This window comes from Mytilus edulis, chromosome 4 (assembly GCF_963676685.1).
Source record: "Mytilus edulis chromosome 4, xbMytEdul2.2, whole genome shotgun sequence".
NCBI classification, from domain to species: Eukaryota; Metazoa; Mollusca; class Bivalvia; order Mytilida; family Mytilidae; genus Mytilus; species Mytilus edulis.
Genome location: NC_092347.1, coordinates 83,426,756 through 83,447,781, shown reverse-complemented (window position 1 = coordinate 83,447,781; position 21,026 = coordinate 83,426,756). Strand labels below are relative to the sequence as shown.

The 21,026-nt window shown below is 31.2% G+C and overlaps 1 protein-coding gene across 1 annotated transcript; it reads left to right on the top strand.

Moving 5' to 3' along the window:
* The first annotated feature begins 6,352 nt into the window (after nt 1-6,352).
* On the top strand, nt 6,353-14,684 carry LOC139520778 (ventral anterior homeobox 2-like). The gene is made up of 3 exons (XM_071313712.1): nt 6,353-6,720; nt 10,168-10,355; nt 11,356-14,684. The coding sequence occupies exons 1-3, from the start codon at nt 6,588-6,590 to the stop codon at nt 11,557-11,559; spliced, it is 525 nt and encodes a 174-aa protein (XP_071169813.1). The 5' UTR covers nt 6,353-6,587; the 3' UTR covers nt 11,560-14,684.
* Nucleotides 14,685-21,026: the final 6,342 nt, after the last annotated feature.

Genomic DNA, 21,026 nt, shown 5'->3' with positions numbered 1-21,026 from the left:
AACTGCATTATCAACTCAAGTTTAACAAACATCATTATTTACACATTGAAAAAGTATTCCATTTATTAAATGAATTAACAACCATACCTATAATCTACTGGTGATTCTTATGATCAAAACAGATGAAATTAAAAAAGGAGCATGCAACTTGAAACAGGTCCAGTGAGAGGTATATGACATTCGGAAATCCTCTTTGAATCTACATACTACTGATTGTGTTCAATACAGATGAAATTCACAGGAGGAGGGGGCATACAACATGAAACATATCCAGCCAAAGGTATATGACATTCGGAAATACTCTATGAATCTGCATACTTCTTATTGTGTTCAAAACAGATATATCCAGTGAAAGATATTTGCTATCATTATTTTTTGTTAAGTTTCAAGTGATCGACTACTGCTTGATGCTACTTAAGCAGCTGCATATCAGTCGAAAAAACAAACATTTAAACTCTCCCTCAAAAATTAAAAAAAAAAATGCACATCAACATAAAATGTATTGATGACGATAATATATGTTTGACAGGTGAAGAAAATTAACCTTGAACAGGCAATTATACGATTTCAATTACCGACCGGTTCATTCACAAGCAGAATACTTGGTGCTTTCCCCACACTGGACATCCGATTTAGCCTTTATTCATTTCGCACAACCATCCACGTAAAGTAAAAAGTAAAAAAATCTATGATATATGTATTCTAATTATGTCATTGACCTGGTGTAGACATCGATGTTATGCATGTAAAATTCGGAAAGAGGTAGAAATGTAAATTGTGACACAAAAGTAAAGAAAAGTAACTTTGATGATCTTTGATAATAGGATGATATAAAACCGTAGTGCAAGAAATAGAATTTACACCAAATTTTTAGACAAATTCTAAACGACAAGATAACTGTTTTAATATTAAGATTCAAATGCCACATTATACAGTAAGTTGTTATACTTGTAACCACATTTAAATTAATTTACCGTAAATAATGGCACGATTTAGATAACAATGATGCTGTAACTGTTAACGACAATCGTTTGTTGTTTTTTAGATGTATTTAATTGATAATTATCACGGTAGTCAATAATCCTTGAAAAGTAATTGTGGGGAAGAAAACAATTTAATTAACTCTCTTGTGGGAAAGAAATAGGGCGACATATGCGTCTTCATCCTCTGTCGTGGTTTTCTTCTGTCGCTCTTTAATGTGACAATTAATTGCCATTGAATAAGAGTTGACAAGAGGACGAAATTCTTCTCCGCGGGAGTGCAATGTAATGGGAGGAGCAGATAGAATCACAGATGTCAGCTGTCATAATACATTGTCTTCGTTTTAACGACGAATAAATATGTTGTTCTAATATAATTATTTCGAATGTGATAGAAAACAATCAAATCATTTTAAAACTGTTATTAGACAATACAATAATTAACATACAACATGCATTATCAAACAGCCGTCATGATTAGAATTTAAGAAAACCTTGGCGTTGATGTTGGACATGCTTATCGTTTCTTCAATGTAAATCTATCTATCCTTGATTCCAATCATTGCCAACAGCCTGTATATATGTTAAGTTATTACGGACACAAGTACACTGTGTCCGTAATAACTTATTTCAAAATATCAGAGATAATATTGCTCATTTAAATTATATGCTCTTCTTAAATCATACATTTTATCAACGTCCAAATGAAAACCAACATTGAACCTTTGAACTCTATCAACTGTGTGTCTATTCTAAGAAGTAGCTCATTAATTCTAGACAGGATTTAAAAGTAAGTAGGGGCCGGGCGCGATAACATTTTCGCCCAGCTTAGCGCTCGCTCTGTACAGAATGCCTAAAATAAAACTATATCAATGCCATGGAAATGTGATTTAAATTCTAATTTCTTTAATCTAATTCATCTTTCTGTTGAAACATTCAAACGGTATCAAACTTGCACCCAAAAAAATGCAGAATTTTATTTCAGCTGTTAGAATTGATTAAATTCTTCAGAAATAGTTTATTCCCTTTCTTTATAACATATGAAACACATTGTTTATTAAATCTCAAATAGTAATGATTTTGTCGTAAACTGTTCATGTAATTGAATTAAGAAGTTCGTTGAGTAAATGAGTTACATTTAATGAAAGGAGAAAAAACTTTACAATTCAAACAATTTCTAAAGTACATAAAATAGAGTATGACTTTCTTGCTAATAGCATGCAGAATGCATGAATCTTTTTAAAAAAATCATCTGACTCAATTCAAACAAATCCTTTTTATTGCCACATTCCAAAATGGTGATGATATACTAAGTATGAGATTTGAATGAGAATTGCAACATTGAATCAAATTGGGAACTCTATTCAAATGCGACTCAGTAAATTTTTTTTCAAACAAATATTCAAATTTTAACACCTTCATTTAACACATTTCTTCTATTTGAGAAGACGTGTCGTTTATTCCTTCTCAACTTTCACCTTTTTCTGATTAGCATGGTTATTCAGTTAAATTTGTATCTTAACAGATCTTAACAGCTCCGCCCTCTTACACCCAAACGTTAATCTACCGTAATGAAATTCGTCAACCATTAATAGTTTGTTAAAATGTGACAATTATACCCCATTTCTTCACTTTTATACGAAAGGGACCACTGCAGCCTTAAACTCATGAATATATTTACAATTTTTTTTTGTACTTTTCTCCCTCTGTCCCTGTAGTTTGTTCCTTTAAAAAAAGTATCAAAATATGCGTTTATACTCCCATGCTTTTAATTTACAATTCTCGATAACATTAAACAATTGGTTTTGTTATTATTTAAGCACATTTTTGTCGACTCTTTTGATTGCCATTACAATACAATGACTTTTGAAGTTTTAAAGAACAAAACCAAAATGCGATGGAATGGTGTGTAAACGTCAAGCTGCGAGTATTTCAAATTTTCAGAACGAAAACAGGTATTATGAAAATAAAATCACTATGTACTAGACCGAAACGCTTAGCCAGATTTTCAATATGCAAATTCACAAGATAACAGTTCGGAGTTATACATGTTATCCTTCTTGGACACTTTTAATGATAACAACATTTGCTACAGAATGTAAAACTGTTTATTAATATAAAACATGTGTCTCAACCCCTTATAAAAAGAAGAGGATACAATGAAATAACGTTGTTTCTTTAATCAGATACCACGAGTCCAGAGGGATAAAAAAATGAAACCATTTGCTTATTAGTAAACTACAAACCAAACTAAAAACAATGTGATTGGTAGTGAAACAAAGATAGAATTATTTTAAAAACAGAGTACAAACAGTTCTTGGTTAAAGTACAAGAACATATAGTACAATAGGTGAAAGTACTAGTACAAGTAGTGCAGATGAGAGTACAAAGAAACAAATAAAGGTGAGATGGTTCACTATACTTGTCTGCCTGGATTATTCTCATCATCTGAGATATATGATAACATTATACGAACAACAGAAGCGTTCTGAATAAAGTTATTTGAATAGGTGTCACATTGATGTAATGATTGACAAAGTGTTGTTAAACGCCAAAGGTCTAACAAGGTCATGTTTTTCTATGACTGTTTATGACGTCTTTACACTAAATCCATTGGATGTTGGATGTGAACGGATTGATAGTTTAGTCTTAGATGCATGATTTTTTTATTAGTTGTTAGTGGCTTTGAACTAGCTGTCAGATAACTGCGAGTACTCTCAGATCTGTTCATTGTGTCTTTTTGTTGTCGGGATGTACAAGTACCCGGCCACGTCCACTTGTATTTTTGTCAATCTGTTGAGTTATGCCTTTTTCGACTGATTTTTATAGTTCGTTCTTATGGTGTACTGTTATACCACTGTCTCAGGTTAGGGGGAGGGTTGGAATCCCGCTAACATGTTTAACCCCGCCACATTATTTATGTATGTGCCTGTCCCAAGTCAGGAGCCTGTAATTCAGTGGTTGTCGTTTGTTTATGTGTTGCATATTTGTTTTTCGTTCATTTTTTTTTATATAAATAAGGCCGTTAGTTTTCTCGTTTGAATTATTTACATTGTCATATCGGGGCCTTTTATAGCTGACTATGCGGTATGGGCTTTGCTCATTGTTGAAGGCCGTACGGTGACCTATAGTTGTTAATGTCTGTGTCATTTTGGTCTCTTGTGGACAGTCGTCTCATTGGCAATCATATCACATCTTCTGTTTTATAATATTGTATTGAATATTCAGGAAGAGAACAATTCCAGTTTACTGATTATTTAACATCCTCTATAGGTCGGACTATATGACAACCACCTTGTCGTCGGTCCGTCGTCCGTTTGTCCAACAAAAGTTGAACGAGAACATAGCACGCACTCCACATTATGCATCGGATTTAACATCCTCACTTTGACTAGATGAACACGTTGCTGCGTATAAATGAATACCGTATAGCCACTGTTTCGTTTATTTTTTATTAGTTCTAAATAAAAGACCTTTTATAAAATTGATATTTAAAAGCTTAGCAGACATGTTCTTCTGCATGTAATACATACAACTATTTTGATTCATCTTAGTTGATGTTGATATATTTGATAGTTTTTGTCATGAACAGGTACCACGTTATATTTGCCTTCAGACGTAACATGTACGCACAATTAATAAAAAAAACAACACTTTACTGAGAGCATGTAAATTATATACTTCTGATACGGCTATATGTCTCGCATGCCATGAATATCTAAATGACTTGAATTTTACTGTAAGTGTTGACACAGACTTGTGTTCAGTTGTCTGACAGAAAAGGGGGAGACCTGATTTTTGCAAGGGTTCTGGTTACAACAATAAACAAAACATAATTATGGTAGTAGTGACTAATAACAATCACAAAACAAGGTACACGTTTATTTTAAGCAGATAGATAATTTAAATTTGGTGAGTTTCTTTCATTGGCATTCGTGACTCTAAGAAACATTGTCATGTGAGCAATACATGTTCCAAACATCTTTTAGCTTGATATTTATGTATGGCTCGAATGCAGGTATGATGTATTTATTTCCTTTGCTTGTCTTCACGATTATTTGTTATTTTTTCCCCAAGTAAGATTCACCATGCCAAACAAGGCAAATAAAGCCTATAGCCTGCAGTTTACATAAATGAAATTAAGAGAAGACGACAAGGGTATATCACAAACAACTAGTCCAAGAAAAAATATCATCACCAAATGATTAAAAACGTACAAAAAGAAAAGACACTAAGCAGAAAATTAATATCAAAACAAAACGAACCACACAAAAAACTGATTGAATTACATGTTAGGTGCACATGAAGTCAAGAATTTACTGTACCCCAAATAACACCTATCATCTTACTCGTAGTAAAATCAGCTGATAAAACATATCCAATAAAAAAAGTGTCGAACAAAAGTGTATCGTGTCTAACCCTTACACATGGCATTTCTATGAGCATATTCGTTACATCTTAATTCTATTATTAAAAAAAACCAAAAACAGTTTCAGGAAATGAGAAAATACAGTTACCGATACAAGCCACAGACATTGATACAACACACAACACTACAAGTATCAAAATGAAGTAACTAACAAGTCAGACTTCCTATTATTTCTGAAATCACCTTTGTTATTACCAGTTCTCATGATTTTTTCTATATTAACCATACGTTCCAATTTATAACGCAAGTTCTTTTTATATTACAGTCAAATTATAACTATCTGGTCGGCTCCAACATGAGAATAGTACTCGGTTTTGTTCGGTCAGATTTGAGTGAAGCGGTTCGCAAGAGGTTTGTTCTGCATACAATTCCAATTGGCTTCAAGGTAAACTTCTATATTTCCTCGTTGACGCCTTACTGATTGGCAGACTAGGAAAAGCAATACACTCTTTAAGTACCAACTTTGGCAGACATTATCCATAAAGTACCAATCATACGGGTAAAATTACATACAGATGTGGTTTTTTTTTTTATTACGAAACAAATTTCAGGTCACCATACACACACATATATACATAGGAAGGCGCTTGCATTTGATCACAATTATAAAGTGGTAATGCCGGAATTAGCTTTTAGGGCTTTTTGAATGTATGTGTGTATTTTCGGATAAATTTGACTTTTAGTAGAATTTATATGCGTCGAGTTTCGTGAAAACATTATTTTACAACTAAGAATAAACATATATGTTAATACCATGGCAAACAGTGGGCGTTTTCACTCATTACGCGAGGAAGGAAATTGAAAGTATCTAGTTCGAATGGGTGGGATTAGAGGATTGGCACATTTAACATAACTATAAAGACCTCCTACCAACCTTGTCGAACTGATTCTAATCTTAATTGTCAATTAATTGTAGAGAAAATTGTAAATCTTTATTATCCAATTGATTTTCTGTAAAGTCCTTAGATTTATCCGAAAAGGGAAATTGAAATTGTTAGTGTCGTATAAAATGTTTAATTAGGTATCAGATCACTCCGTCACAAATTATATCCTGCACTACTTGTCATACAATTTCAAGTCATCAGTTTTATATTTTTCAACATTTTTAAGTTTTGTCAATTGGTTTTATTCATAATGAAAATAAACTTGTGTGTAAATATGTACATTTAAGTGCGTATATGTTGAATACACATTTTTTTTCAAAACGAACTTTGGCAATGAATGAAGAGGACCATTATTTCCATGGTGATCCGCTTGGAAACAGAAATATGAAAAGCTATCCAGATTACTGTAGAACTATCACAATTAGAGGTACGTAATGGTATTCTATATAATCTTTAATTAGCTATATTTAAAGCTAAGTTTCATGCAATTAAATAGTTACCTTATATACATAGTTATTTTGTTTAGTTTTAAACATTTATTTATAGTTTTGCAACTTATATTAATCCCTTTCCACTTTGCGGGTGCGAGTGCTGCCTTGTAGCGGCATTAGCCTGCTCTTTTGTTGTCATTAAAAGTTAAGTTACAAATATCAAATACATATTAAGGAAAAACTTTTGAAAGGGGAACACTGAGGGCGGTTTGAAATAATGCGTACCGTTCAAGTGGATTTTACAGATATGTTTTTTGGGTAAAGCCATATTGGATATATTTCCTGCAGATATCATCCGAACCTCGAGCATTATTAGTTCTTAAAGGAAAAGCAAATGGGAATTGAACATGCCTATCCATAAACGATGTGCAATTTTATTTGTTAGACTGTTTATATCCAAAATATTTCAACAAATACCAAACATTTGTGTTTTAGAATCTATTTGTCCAACGAAGACATTTAAGGGGAGATCACTCTTTTAGTAAAAAAAATATATACTGGACTGATTTTTTTATTTGTACTTGTAGCAAGAAAACAAGTACGGTGATACCATTTTTATTTTTATTTTCTTAAAACATATTATAAAAATATCTTCTTACAATTTATTTCAAAATTCTATGTCATAGATTTCTTTTTATGCTCATTCTAAGCAAATTTTGGCAATTTTCAACGACTCATAGCTTGAAAAATAGCACAGTGACCCATCCTTTTTATTATATTTTTGAAAAGAGGACAAAGTATAAGAAAATTTTGTCTCGGGGAAACATATACCGATGATCTACCTTGGGTCAAAATTATTTTAAAATTTAATTTGAACTTTAAAATTTGTTTAAAAAATGTTCACGCCAAATGAACAATAGTTTGTGTAACTGATTTTTCAAAAGAAAACAATCTCCTAATAAATTATCAAATCCATTTCTTTAATTTGATAAAAAAAAAAAAAAAAAAAATCATATGCTTTTTTTTTTATATCCGTTTTAAATGTTATATTCATACTAATTCATTTTCAATTGCTCATCTGAAAAATAGCTTTTATATTCTGAAGTCTTAGAAAAAGTTATGTGTATATGTTAATATTTTGCCGGTTGTTGGGTTGCTATCGGTAACGTTTAAAAATTCTCCCCACATGGACGTGGTATTCGAAGAAAGAGTTTACAGAATATCAACAAAATCAAATTCACCGGTTTGAAATATCATTATTTTAAAGAAGGTATGTTACTGCAGTAGGGACATAGGCACAAACAGATCAAAGACCTTTTTCTTAATAAAAATTCTTTAGGAGGATTTAACAAATGTCTTTCTTAATTTTGCATTGTCAAATTATGTTTTATTTATACAATTTCAGCACAAAATAATAATAAATCTTATAATTTAGATTTTAACATTCGGCACAATGTTCAGTCGAAGTTCAAAAGGTAACAAAATTTCTACCGGCTGTTAAACATTTGTATTTATTTAATTTGCTCTCTGACCAAATATTTACAAAAAATACATTTTTGTACAGAAATCTATTTTCTCGCATACAAAATAAACATTTGGTCAAATTTCATCTGTAAACTCAACGCAATCTTCAAATAAACATTTAAAATTTGACAAGTGTTTCTCAACTAGGTCTCGCTCTATTATGTGGTAAATTGAATTGGATACTTGTGTCCGTATCAAGTGCTTTGTACCCAATAATCCAAGGCTAACCGCAGTTTTGGGCAGTTTCTCTTAATCATTAGTTGAAATGTGCAAACTAATAGTCACTTAAATGGGTAGTTTATTAATTTATGAGCAATTTATTTCAATGCTTTGAGGAATGGGTATTATTTTCTTTAAGAGTTTTGTTGTAAAAAATTTAAACGATTTGATTCTTTTTTAAGAACCACAAAGATTAGTAAAAAAATGTGTATTGTCTTTGTAAGAATCTGCAATACTTTGCTTAATTTTATGAAACTAGAAAGTAATATAAAATTGTTAAAAATAAGGGACATTTTTTTAATTCTTAAAGTATGAGTGAAAGAAAATCATATCCAGGGAAAATTTTCCCTAGCACTTTCCGTATAGCATATACTATTGGAAATCACATTATGATCAATGTCCAGCGGTAAATATTTCTTGCATATTCAGAATGAAGACAAGTTTACAATTTCTACAATAAGTAGGTTTTCCCTGGAAAGTCCACCACGATGATTGTCAGGAAACATGGATTGAAACAGGAAAGTGATAGCATGTTTGATAGAGACCGAAGTTTGCCTTGCAATATGACGATATATCTGTACACAGGGTTCCCTATAATGGTTGAAATTTGAATATGATGTATTTTGCATACCCAAAGTATACCACCAAAACTCTGACCAAAACTGAAATTAAAAGGAGAAAAATTCAAAATTACTAAAAAATACTTACTTAATTACATACACAAATAATGGAACTATCATGAATTGACACCCACATTGGTGAATTGAAAAGGTTTAAATTTTAATATTATTATTTTTTTAACCTCTACAAATCAATTATCCAAAAATAAACCTCCGAAATTTAAAATCATTTATAGACAATTGCATACAATTTTTCCACTTTAATAAAGATTTGTTTATTTTTTATTCGGGTGTATTAGTAAAATTATCACTTTCCCGATCCAATTTTAATCTCATTGTTAACAGAACTATGCCGTGGCGTACCTGTCGCACTTCAATTCGATTTATTGAAATTAAATTAATTTACCACACAGTAGTTAATTGAATAGTTATAAAATGATATTGTTGGGAATATGAATGTTATCAATATGGCAATCTGATATTCTATAATGAGGGGTTCGGATGTCTTTTTCTACTGTTTCCTATTCATATATCATATCAGTAGTTCATAGTAGAGACAGAAATCTTCCTAATTAAGGAAATAAAACACTTAATAAAAGTAGGGGTTCTGAATTTGATTAGTCACTATTCGTGACACAGTTGGTTTTTGATTTTTTTTAATTGAAGTTTTGTGAAGACAAAAAAAGTTCGCTTTAACAAAATTGAAATGTTTAAAAACGAACTTTGGGTACTCGTAAACTTTGGGTACACATTAAATTTGTGGATTTACGTTGTTTACATCAGTGTAAATAAATTAACAATTTTAAAAGTTACACGTTTTGTATCCTTTACTATAGATAAACTACATAAAATTACATTCCTTTTAAATATCGGAAAAGTAGTCTACAATACCAATCTAGCTGCGAAAAATCATGGGGATGGGGGTTTTGGGGAGGGTGTGGAGGTTGCAAGGAGCAACTAGAGAAAAGGAAGACTATATTTCAAAAACCCTTTTGGAATACATTTAAAACCACTTTTTAATGTTCCCTTTTCATTTGAAACAAAGCTGAATACTCATTTGATTTAAATGTTTCATTGTAGATTCCAATGGTTCTATAAAAGAATTAGTATTCCCGAAGGCTTTAGACTTGGACCGCCCAAAGAGAGCTAGAACAACATTTTCCCCCGAACAACTGTATCATCTTGAAAGAGAGTTCCAGCGAAATCAATATATGGTTGGTAAAGAACGAAGTCAACTAGCAAGAGAACTTGGACTTTCAGAAACACAGGTATACGGAATATATATTTTCATTTAGCCTTTTCTTTTAATGGTAATTGTATTTAGGGTTTTCAATCAGTTTTTCGGAAATTGAATATTTACTCTTCTGAATGGAACCACTTTCAATAGAAGAGATTTCGTTATTTCCGTTTTATATGCCCTTCCGTTCATCTGTTACTTATAAAGTTGACGTTTTTGTTTAGGGTAGTTTATTATGCAGTTGTGGCCACGCCAATTTGAAACTGTACAAATCTTCACTATGATTTGAACGTTTTATTATTTTTGCATTGGATTTGGCCAAATGTTTAGTGTTCACTGAATACAGCAATGGGATAGTGCGAGTGGGATATCATCGGGTATTCCATAGAGATTATAATATCTTTTAATGGTGTTCTATGAATACATATTCTTGCTTAATTTTTTAATATGAGTTTTACTAGTACTTTTTATACGCGAAGGTAGTTTTATTACGTAGTTGTATCAATATTTTCTCGGCTTTGTGATTTCGAATACCTCATAAACAAGGCTCAATTTTAAGATACATGTGCATACATACATGTATGACATATCAACCAAAAATTATAGATACAAATGCTCGGGATATCTGATCGTAATTCTATTAGTCACTACATATCGCAGCATTCAGGCAATAAAGTTATGTGTTGTAATGTTATTTGTCATAAATACTTTGCCAACAAGTTATCTTCTTGTCACTTATGTATAAATGTAACATTGCAGTATTTGTTCGGGTAATCATTTATTTGTTGGTTATCTTGTTTTTGTACTTTGTTATTTAGCTCAAGGTTGGCAAATGTTGGTTTTTTTTTTGTAAAATGAATACCATTTGAAATTGTCAACAAATAATATTTATAAAAAAAGATTAAATATTTAAATAATTTTTGTGTTAAAACATAAAATTATGAAAATAAATAAAATTCAGAACAAAAAAATAGGAGATATGAAGGTTATCAATAAAACTGTTTTTAAATTTTTTGTTTAATACATTTCAGGTAAAAGTATGGTTCCAAAACAGACGAACGAAATATAAACGGGATGTGTCCCGTGAAGCGGAAGTTAAAGATGCGCGGTCAGAGAGTATGGCAGCATGTAATATAATGAAACTTTTACAACCTCCTTCAAACCAAGTTCAGTTGACACTACCGCCTTATATGTTGCCTTATCCGACATTTGCTCATGGCCATGCGGGCACGTAAAACAACTTAGTTATTGGAGTAGTAATTACTAGTAAAAACGAGTTTGTAAGACGTCGCATATACATTATTGTTACAAACTAGGTATTAGGAAATTGGAATATCAATCCACATTAGTTGCTTATTATACTAAGCTCGTCATATTATAGATTCCATGTACAATAGAAATGAAGGAATTTGGTAGATCTTTATCTATAGGGCAGTAGGATACTATAGGCACTTGTGTTCTTGAGTTACTATGAGTTGATTGTCTGTGAACTGCAGAGGAAATTTATTTAATTTATTGGTTTCTTTTAGTCTGATATAAATGTATATATATATTGTAAATACTAATTTTTGTGCACTGTATGTATAATGTTTCTGTCACTTCATAGAAAGACACTATCGTTCATATCAAGATAGTATTCAATGCATGATGTAAAAGAAAACGTTACGTAGATACTATTTTGTCTATGGAATTAGATATGTACGTGTATATTCATTTTAAGCAAATGGCCAATATTAAACAATTGATTAATATTTTAAGGCATGAAAAGATTAGGTGTATGTTCTAGTCTCAATTCAACATAAAGGGAACAACTGCTTATCAAAATCATAATAAATGCTGTATTAATCAAATAAACACAATTTTTTTAAAAGAAAATTTTCAAAAAAAAAGGATTTTAATTTTTGTGATTAAAGAGCATAGTTTTTTTACATTCAACTCTTAACTTTGAAAATCCGAGATGGATGGAAATATATTTGATTTTAGGGTTAATTTGGCCCAAACCCTATGATTATTATGATTATTTATCAAAAATAACATTCTTCCCTAAAACCAATAAAATTATATTAGAATGAATGAATGAATGAATGAATACTTTATTTGCAAGAAGCATATACATGCTATGGCAAACGAAAATATATACAATATATGACAAACAAAAGACAGCAGAGAACAGTAGTTACAGAGTATACAATAATATTATGACAATATATGCGATCTAATTTTCCAAGCTGCATTTAAATAGTTTTACTGTCAGAGATTTAGAATGAGCTTGTAATAAATTATCTAACTTGTGCCGATTTGGCCAAGAACAGTAGAATAAAGGTAAAAATTCTATACGCACAGATCTATACGCTGGACATGATAAAACAAAATGATACTCGTCCTCTAAAACATTCATATTACAACACATACAAATTCTGTTTTCTCTTTGAGTATTTAGATAACGACCAACTTCAACATTTAATTTAAGTGTGCCGCTACGTAGTTTTGTTAATATAGATACATTACAATGAAAATCTAAGTATTTTTCAAAACCAAATTCTAGTTTATATCGTTTATAAATACAAAGTTTATTACATTCTTCTAAAGCTGTATTCCAGCTTTGTAAAAATTGATCTTTAATACGTGTTTTTATACAATCAAATGATAATTTACTAGTATCTTGTGAAATCCATACATCATGAAATCCAAGGTTACATAACAATTTTTTTACGTTAGACGCCCAATTAATTTTACCATTATTTGCATCTTTGTACAAAAGTTTATAAACTTCATATACAATATGAGGTTTATTAGTTACAATATGAATCCAATATTTCAGGATTTTATATTTTCTCAAAATATGCAATGGCAGGTGCCCAAGTTCACCATATAAAAAATTTGTAGGGACTTTTTTACCAAGTTTCAAAATAAATCTACAAAATCTATTATATATATAAGCTCTATATCACCAGCACGATGAAAACCCCATATTTCAGACCCATAACTTAAAACGGATCCAACCATACTATCGAATAGGAAAATTTGTTGTTCAGTAGTCACATATTTGTTTCAATGAATTTATTAGTGAAGATAAAGCTCTTGATCCTTGTTGAGATAAACGCTTTTGAGTTTGTAAACATTTTCCATTATAGTGGAGCAATACACCGAGGTATACATAGGAGTTCACAATTTCTAATTCTCTGTCGTTGTAATAAAAACGGTTTACCACAGGCCTCCATCCATTTCGGAAAACAACAACTTTTGTCTTCTCAGTGTTTACTTCTATGTTCCATTTATTACAATATAGTAGTAATTTTATGTATTGTTAAAAAGATGCAAAATAAGGCACAATCGTATGGTAAGAATGTCCTGTTATCAAAATTTTGATAAAAAAACGTGAAATTTTCTATATATCTCAGCAAAATTGTCATTCAGCACTAAAAATCTTCTACTTATTTGCTCTTTCTTAGAGATAAAAGGAGAACGCAAATAATTATTTTGATTTTGTGAATGGATGGAAAATTGCTGTAAATCTTTGTAATATATTGTTCAATCTTTTTCGATATTTTTTAATATCGCTCCGTAAGTTAAAAAAAAAGTAAGAAACAACACGTTAAAAATCACGTGCGTTCTAAGTGCTATTCTGTATTTACTTTCATCAGTAACGCTCAAAGCCTAATTTAAAAGCTAAGGACATAAGAAGCGAAACAGTTTCAGAGCTATATAAGTTTGACCAAAAAGACCTAGCCAAATCTTTCTAAAGTAAACTTTGCATGAGGGAGTTTTACCCTTAGTAAATAAGTTTCTTTATAATTTCTAAATTCATAAACGGACAAATTTATGATTGGTTTGTTATAAATCATGTCATTCCCAAAGTACTGAAAACTGAGCCGATGATACCCTTGGGGACTGATAGTTCACTATGTATAGCGGAGGGGTTGACCCCGTGCTGTTAGAAATATGAATACACAACGTTAGAGATTTCAAGCGTTCGAAGCGCTTTTCTGAAATGACCTTCACCTTGAACACTCAAAGTTGAAGAGCTATATGATCAAAAGGAACGAAACGTTTTTTTCCAGAACTTGACCCCTTTTTTGAAACAAATTTGAGTAAAGTTGGACCTACTCCTTTATTGATATCTTTTGAGAACAATGAAGGAGCCTGCTTCATTATTTGTATTGAGTAGTGTTATACCTGTATAATATCAAAACATTTCTGACTGGAAGACAGTGCAATCCTATGAATCTAAGACGTTATATATTTTGTACATTTATACACTATTGTTATGGTTATGAAATAATTAGAAGAAGTACAATATGATTATCAAATGACAATTTTGTACATATAATTTTGATAAAATAAAAAAAGTGCAACTTAATATATGGTAACAAATAGATGAACAACTTAAGAAAATTGTGACAAAGTGGGTTCATTGAAATCAATAAATCTGGTTTATCTAATGAAATTTGTTATACAACATAAAAACCAGAATTTATCTATTTCATTCTCAGTTCTATAGTTATAAAAATAAACTATCAACACAGCATGAAGCAAAATATTGGTATGACTTTTTTTCCAGGCTATCATCCATATCAAGATAGTATAGAATGCCAACTGGGAAAATCTAATACTTGATACCAGTTTTCCACTATTCATTTATAAAGATAGATATGTCAGTTGTATCGAAAACAAACTGATTGGTTTTTTTTGACAATTTTATCTTCATTTTTGAAGGAATTTATCAGACTTTTCTCATATAGATCTTAACAGCTACTTTTCTCTTTGTATGACACGTAGGTTTTTGCCATGGGACTGTAAATAAGTTTTCGATTAACGAATTTGCTTATCCCTTTGGTATCTTTCGCCTCTCTTGAAACGCACGGTCTTTTGTTTTGGAAAGTTCGCGGTGTTCACAAAGGTGACGATAAATACAAAGATTCGCATAGGAAGAATTCCCTTGCAAGAACACGAGTCTGGCCAAGGGTCTGAAAGTGCCCTTTCTCGTGACAAAATGGCGACAACCATCCGGGTACTCAATTTTCTCGTGGCAATCAACATTTTCAGCCTATAATTCTGGACGACCCATCAAGTTTACTTAATAGGTACAAAAAACAGATCTCAGAAAAATTTAGAACTTTCAGTATTTGGTATCTAGACGTTAATGAAGAAGTATACATACTTAGATATGACAAACACTTTGTGCATGGACCTTTGTTTTTATTTATCTGCAATGTGTCAAATGACAAATTCATGTCTCAGCCAAATGCGTAGGGTTAAGGAATGAAATGTATTATTCTTTAGTTCATATGTACCTTTAATTGCACGAATATTATGGTAGTTCTGTATACACGTGGCATTTCATTAAATAGTAATGCATTGCATGAAATGAAAATCCTTTGAATATAAACAATATTTCAATCTTTCTCTAAAAATATATGAAATATAAAATATGGCAATAACATTACGTCGCTTGGAATATAGTAAGAATAATATTGTAGTGTGAGAGAGAAAAAATGATACTTTTGATATTGTGAATAGATGCAAAATTGTTTGAAATCCTTTTAATATATATTGTTCAGACTCTTTTAAAAATACAGTTTAATCCACTTTCAGAACTTCACCACATTATTGAAAAAAATTATGGAAATTGACACTACTCCTACAAAGATAACTTGTAAACATAGTGCGTTAAGGAGCGTGTTCTTTTTTTATTTGTGTCCGTAATGAGTAGTTTATAACATCAAAATATTTCTGTGACTATAAGACATTACATACTCATTTGTAAACGCTCTTTTTTTTATGGTTAAAAAACAATTAGAAGAAGCAAAATATGACTATAAAATGACATTTTTTTTTACATATTATTTAAATAAATATGGATACTAATATTTTTACAAATAGCTTTCCTTTTGATACCATTTTGTACCTCAGTTTTGATATGTAAAGATAGATATGTCAATTGTATAGCAAACACAATGGTTGGGATTTTGATAATCTTATCTTAATTTTCGAGGCATGTAAAAGACTTTTCACGTGTAGATCATGACAATTTTAATACAAATGGTTACTTTTCCAATGAATGATTTTGATTTTCCCTTTGGTATTTGTCGCCCCTCTTGTATTGTGTCAAATTTAAGCCCTTTTGCATGGCAAAATGTTGGCACCTGCTTTTCTACGACAGTCAACATTTTTAGCCCTTTATTCCGGACGACCAACTGAGTCTACCTATAAGTTATACTGATTGACCTCTGGAGCTGTCATTACAGTCAATATGAAGACAACCTCTTACTTATAGCAGTTACATTGTTAAAGGGTAAAGATTGAAAAAAAACAAGGAAGGGAAATGGAGAAATTGTAGACAAAGAACACACAATATTTGTTTAGCTATATTTCACTGTCTGGGCAATAGTTAGGAAATACAAGAAAAATAACATTAGTTATCTGTGACATTCAATTACATGGCAGTTTTTAGTAAACATGTATATTAGTTAGAAAGAAATTAAAGAAAGGGAATTTCAGCAAGTCTATTATTTGTCATAAAATGTATTCATCAAACCGATTTCCTAAATGTGTGGTTGGAGACCTCTCTATCTTCTGTAGATGTGGTGATTTAGTTTTCGATTATTTTAGTGTAAGTTCTAATATATCTCTTATCTCTTTTCGTTTTGCTATGATCTGGACAACGAAAAAAAAAGGCGGGTTAGAAACTCCTTATGACTTCAATACTAGTACAAGAAATTTCACACCTTTAACTGAAGTATGAAATACCAAAAACTTTAAAGAATATTCTAAATGAGCTATGCATGGTTCGACCGTAAAAATATAACGTAGTAATCTATTTCTGTACGCTTGTTCAAGAACACTACATAGTGAAAGAATATCAGAAATGATATTTTGGACAATCGCTTTCTGTTCGTTGTTAGCAAAACATCTGTGTTGAAGGATGATTTTGGGCCTCTAATGGCTTTCTTTTTACACATCGACTTGGATGGAGAGTTGTCTCATTGGTACTCATACCATATTGTATTTCTGTTTACAACCTACAGCCCAAAAAGATATCGTCATCACACTGCCAACGAAATTTATCACACCTTTGGTTACTTCAAAACCATTGCACCAAAGTTATTAAACTATAAGCAAGCACTGCAGAACTTTTGTTTAGATTAATACACAAATAAAAAGACTCTGACATGTTACTGTTCCTACTCGCCTTATATTTACAGCCCCTCTGGCCATGTTATTACAGGGGATCGAAACATAATTCAACATGAACATCTCCGCAAGATAAAATCTCATAGTCCTAAGTTAGAGAACTCCAACACATCAATTGGAACTACAAGTCCAAAATAATTATGGATCTCATTGAGGATTACGCCAGAGCATGGACTAAACGAGAAAAGTGACATATTGGGTCAAAACAACAAAATAACTGATAGAACGTCGAATTTATAAGTTGAAAATTGTGTGAATCATCGACCAAAGTCCGTTTTCAGAGAAATGTCAATCATCTCAGACCCTTCACGATAAATATAGTGTTGGTCCAAAGCTTTAAATAATATTGTTTTAGTGTGTAAATAGCACTGATATGAGTGTCTTGTAATGCAATTAGGAATAAATGATCACTCAGGTAATCCTACATACAAATACTGATCATTTGACAATTATTAGATTTCGGAAAATAAGTCCTTTATGGCTTCAATGAACATTACATTGAACAGCAAATCGGAGGACCTACCTTGTTAGTGTTGGATACCTTAGCTTCAAAAATATCCGTACAAACAACGGTAAGTTGCCAGCTCATCTGAATATTCTACAAAGGAAATGTCCATTTGATTGTCAATAATTCTGGCCGCAGTGAAAAAGGGTCTTCAGAAATATTATGAAACTATTTAGCCACGTAGCGGTATTAGCCACATGTGAATTCTTAAAGACTCTAAAGAACTTCTTGGTAATTTTTTAATCTTGATCTTTCTCTGGTATTAAGTCAATCATATCTTTAGATTTGTTTTAACCCTGTTTACAACCATTCCCCATGTTAAATTGAAAACTCGTCTAAAAGAAATAATCCACAATGCTTTTCTATATAAAAATGACAGAATACGTTATAAAAATTGAAAACAACACGTTTAATAATTTAATGCTTCCGAAGCGCTTTTCTGGATGTACCTTCATCAGGAACGCTCAAAGCCAAATATTTGAAAGCCAAGGATGTATAAGTATGACCTATATGACAAAAATACCTTAAAAAATGCCAAATCTATCTAAGGTTAACTTTTCATGCGGGAGTTGAAAACCTTAGTTCCCTAAAAAAAATTATAAACGGACAAAGTTAGAGAGGTTTGTTATATATAAATCATATCAGTACCGAATATCTGACTACTGAGCTAATGATACCCTCGAGGAATAATATATTGCTTAATTATAGCATATGGCGTATTTTGTTTATTATGAACAAAAAGGTAAAACATGCTACATAGAGGAACAAGGGATCAGAATCCCGGAGTGTCTTATTTAATAGCAAAATAATTGTTGAATTCTGAAGTAGAGTTTTCAACATGTTGTCGACACTCCTAAGTGAAGGTGCTGTGCGTCTCTCCTTTCCGACTTCTTCTTATTTTCAAATGAGTTGACACTGTCAAAAGCATTAAAAATCAAAGAAGCCCTACCATTTAATTTCACATTCAGATATAATACTGATGTTCTTTATATTAACAATTTTTCTGATTCGTATCCATTAATATATCATCCAGAGCTAGATAATAAAGAAACAATAGACACGGCTTCCTCCGCCTCAATTTTAGACTTATACCTGTAATTTCACATCTGCAATAATTCTATAGTGACTTGACTGTAAGTGCTCTCCAACTATTGCAACTCATTCAAAATGTTGACCAATTTGCAATTTGTTATATTAAACCAAATTGAACATTTGAACAAATTGTCTAATCCAAATGTGAAAGTGCAAGGTGATAAAATAAAACATACTTACTATCCTAAATGATTTTTGTCCACTTTAATGTTGTTCTGACAAAAATGATTCTATCATTTTGTCTAGGTATATTATAGTCATTACCAAACTGAATTTGAACTGTTATTATTTTGAATTGCTATAAATTTGATACCAACTTAAGAAAAATGGTTAAAACTAGTATAGTAATAAAACTAAACTTTTTACACCGCATGAAGTAAAATACTGTAATAACTTCAGCTCAAGGCTATTATACATAATAAGATTATATAGAAAGCCTACTAGCAAATCTAACATTTGATACTTATTCCTATATATAAAGATGGATATATCAGTCAAATAGAAAACGGACTGATTGGTTTTTTTTACAATTTTATCTTATTTTTTCAAGGAATATATTAAAAAAAATTCTGAAAAAAATCATGACAACTTTCATATAGTGGTTCCTTTTTGTCATGTGAAACAGACAATCAAACCCAATTTGTTAAAATACTTCGGCACTAGAAACACAAACAATATTACTGTTTTATCATATAAGATTGATCAACCAATCAGTAGAAGCTTCAACACAACTGAATCCCAAAAGAGATACAAAGAAACATACAGAGAGCAGGAGTGGAAACAAAACAAAATCGAACGACTATTTGTTAATTGAAAAAGATCAATATCGTGTAACACTCACCTATCACAAAAAAATAATTAAAATACCCAAAATACCGAACTCCACGGAAAGTCCCTTATCAAATGGCAATATAAAAAGCTCAAACACATCAAACGAATGATAACAACTATATTATTCCTGACTTAGTATAGGCATTTTCTTGTGTCCAAACTAGATGTTTAAACCTGGTTTTAAAACTAACCAAACCTCTCAATTGTATGACAGTCGAATGAAGTCCCATTATATTGCAACCATGTGTGAACACAACGAACAGACATAATAGGTACAAATGTCAAAATAGGGGTACACCAGTCAACATTGTGTTATAAACCTAATCACTAGAAAAACAAACAAATATGTAACAAAGAAACACAAAAGGGCATATAGACAAAGCACATAAGCAAAAATGAAAGACAGAAATTCAAAAAATCACCATAGTGCAATAACGGATTGTACAAGTACCGAGCCACGTCAAATGGACATAAAATACAATAAACAGTAAAAGTAATATTTTAAAAGACAAATAACAGAATACAATAACACGTTATTAAGATGATAAATTATAACTAAAATGAAAGCATTCCGCCAACAATACATTTCTACGTATTTAAGGAAACCGCTTCGTCAATTTTTCTGGTCTGATAAAAGTAAATAAAGGCAACAGTAGTATACCGCTGTTCGAAATTCATAAATCGATAGAGAAAAAAAAATCCGGGTTACAAACCAAAACTGAGGGAAACGTATCAAATATAAGAGAACTACGACACAACAGAAACACAACACCAAAATGTAACACACACAGAAACGAACTGTAATGTAACAATAGCCATTTTCCTGACTTGGTACAGGACATTTTATGAAAAAATGGTTGGTTGAACCTGGTTTTGTGGCATGCCAAACCTCCCGCTTTAATGGTAATGTTAATTATAACATTACAATGACAACAGTTTAATACCACGCTTTTTCATGTAAATAAGAACATGCAAAAGAAAGCTAAGGAACTATAGATTTCTGCAAACCTGTTTTGGATAACAAATACACTTTCATGCACATAATGTGTCATCCAATATTGGTTCACATATATACTACCT

Coding starts and splice junctions, on each gene's coding strand:
- LOC139520778 (XM_071313712.1), top strand. CDS start 6,588: ATGTTGAATACACATTTTTTTTCAAAACGAACTTTGGCAATGAATGAA. Junction 6,721..10,167: donor TAGAACTATCACAATTAGAG/GTACGTAATGGT, acceptor GTTTCATTGTAG/ATTCCAATGGTTCTATAAAA. Junction 10,356..11,355: donor TTGGACTTTCAGAAACACAG/GTATACGGAATA, acceptor AATACATTTCAG/GTAAAAGTATGGTTCCAAAA.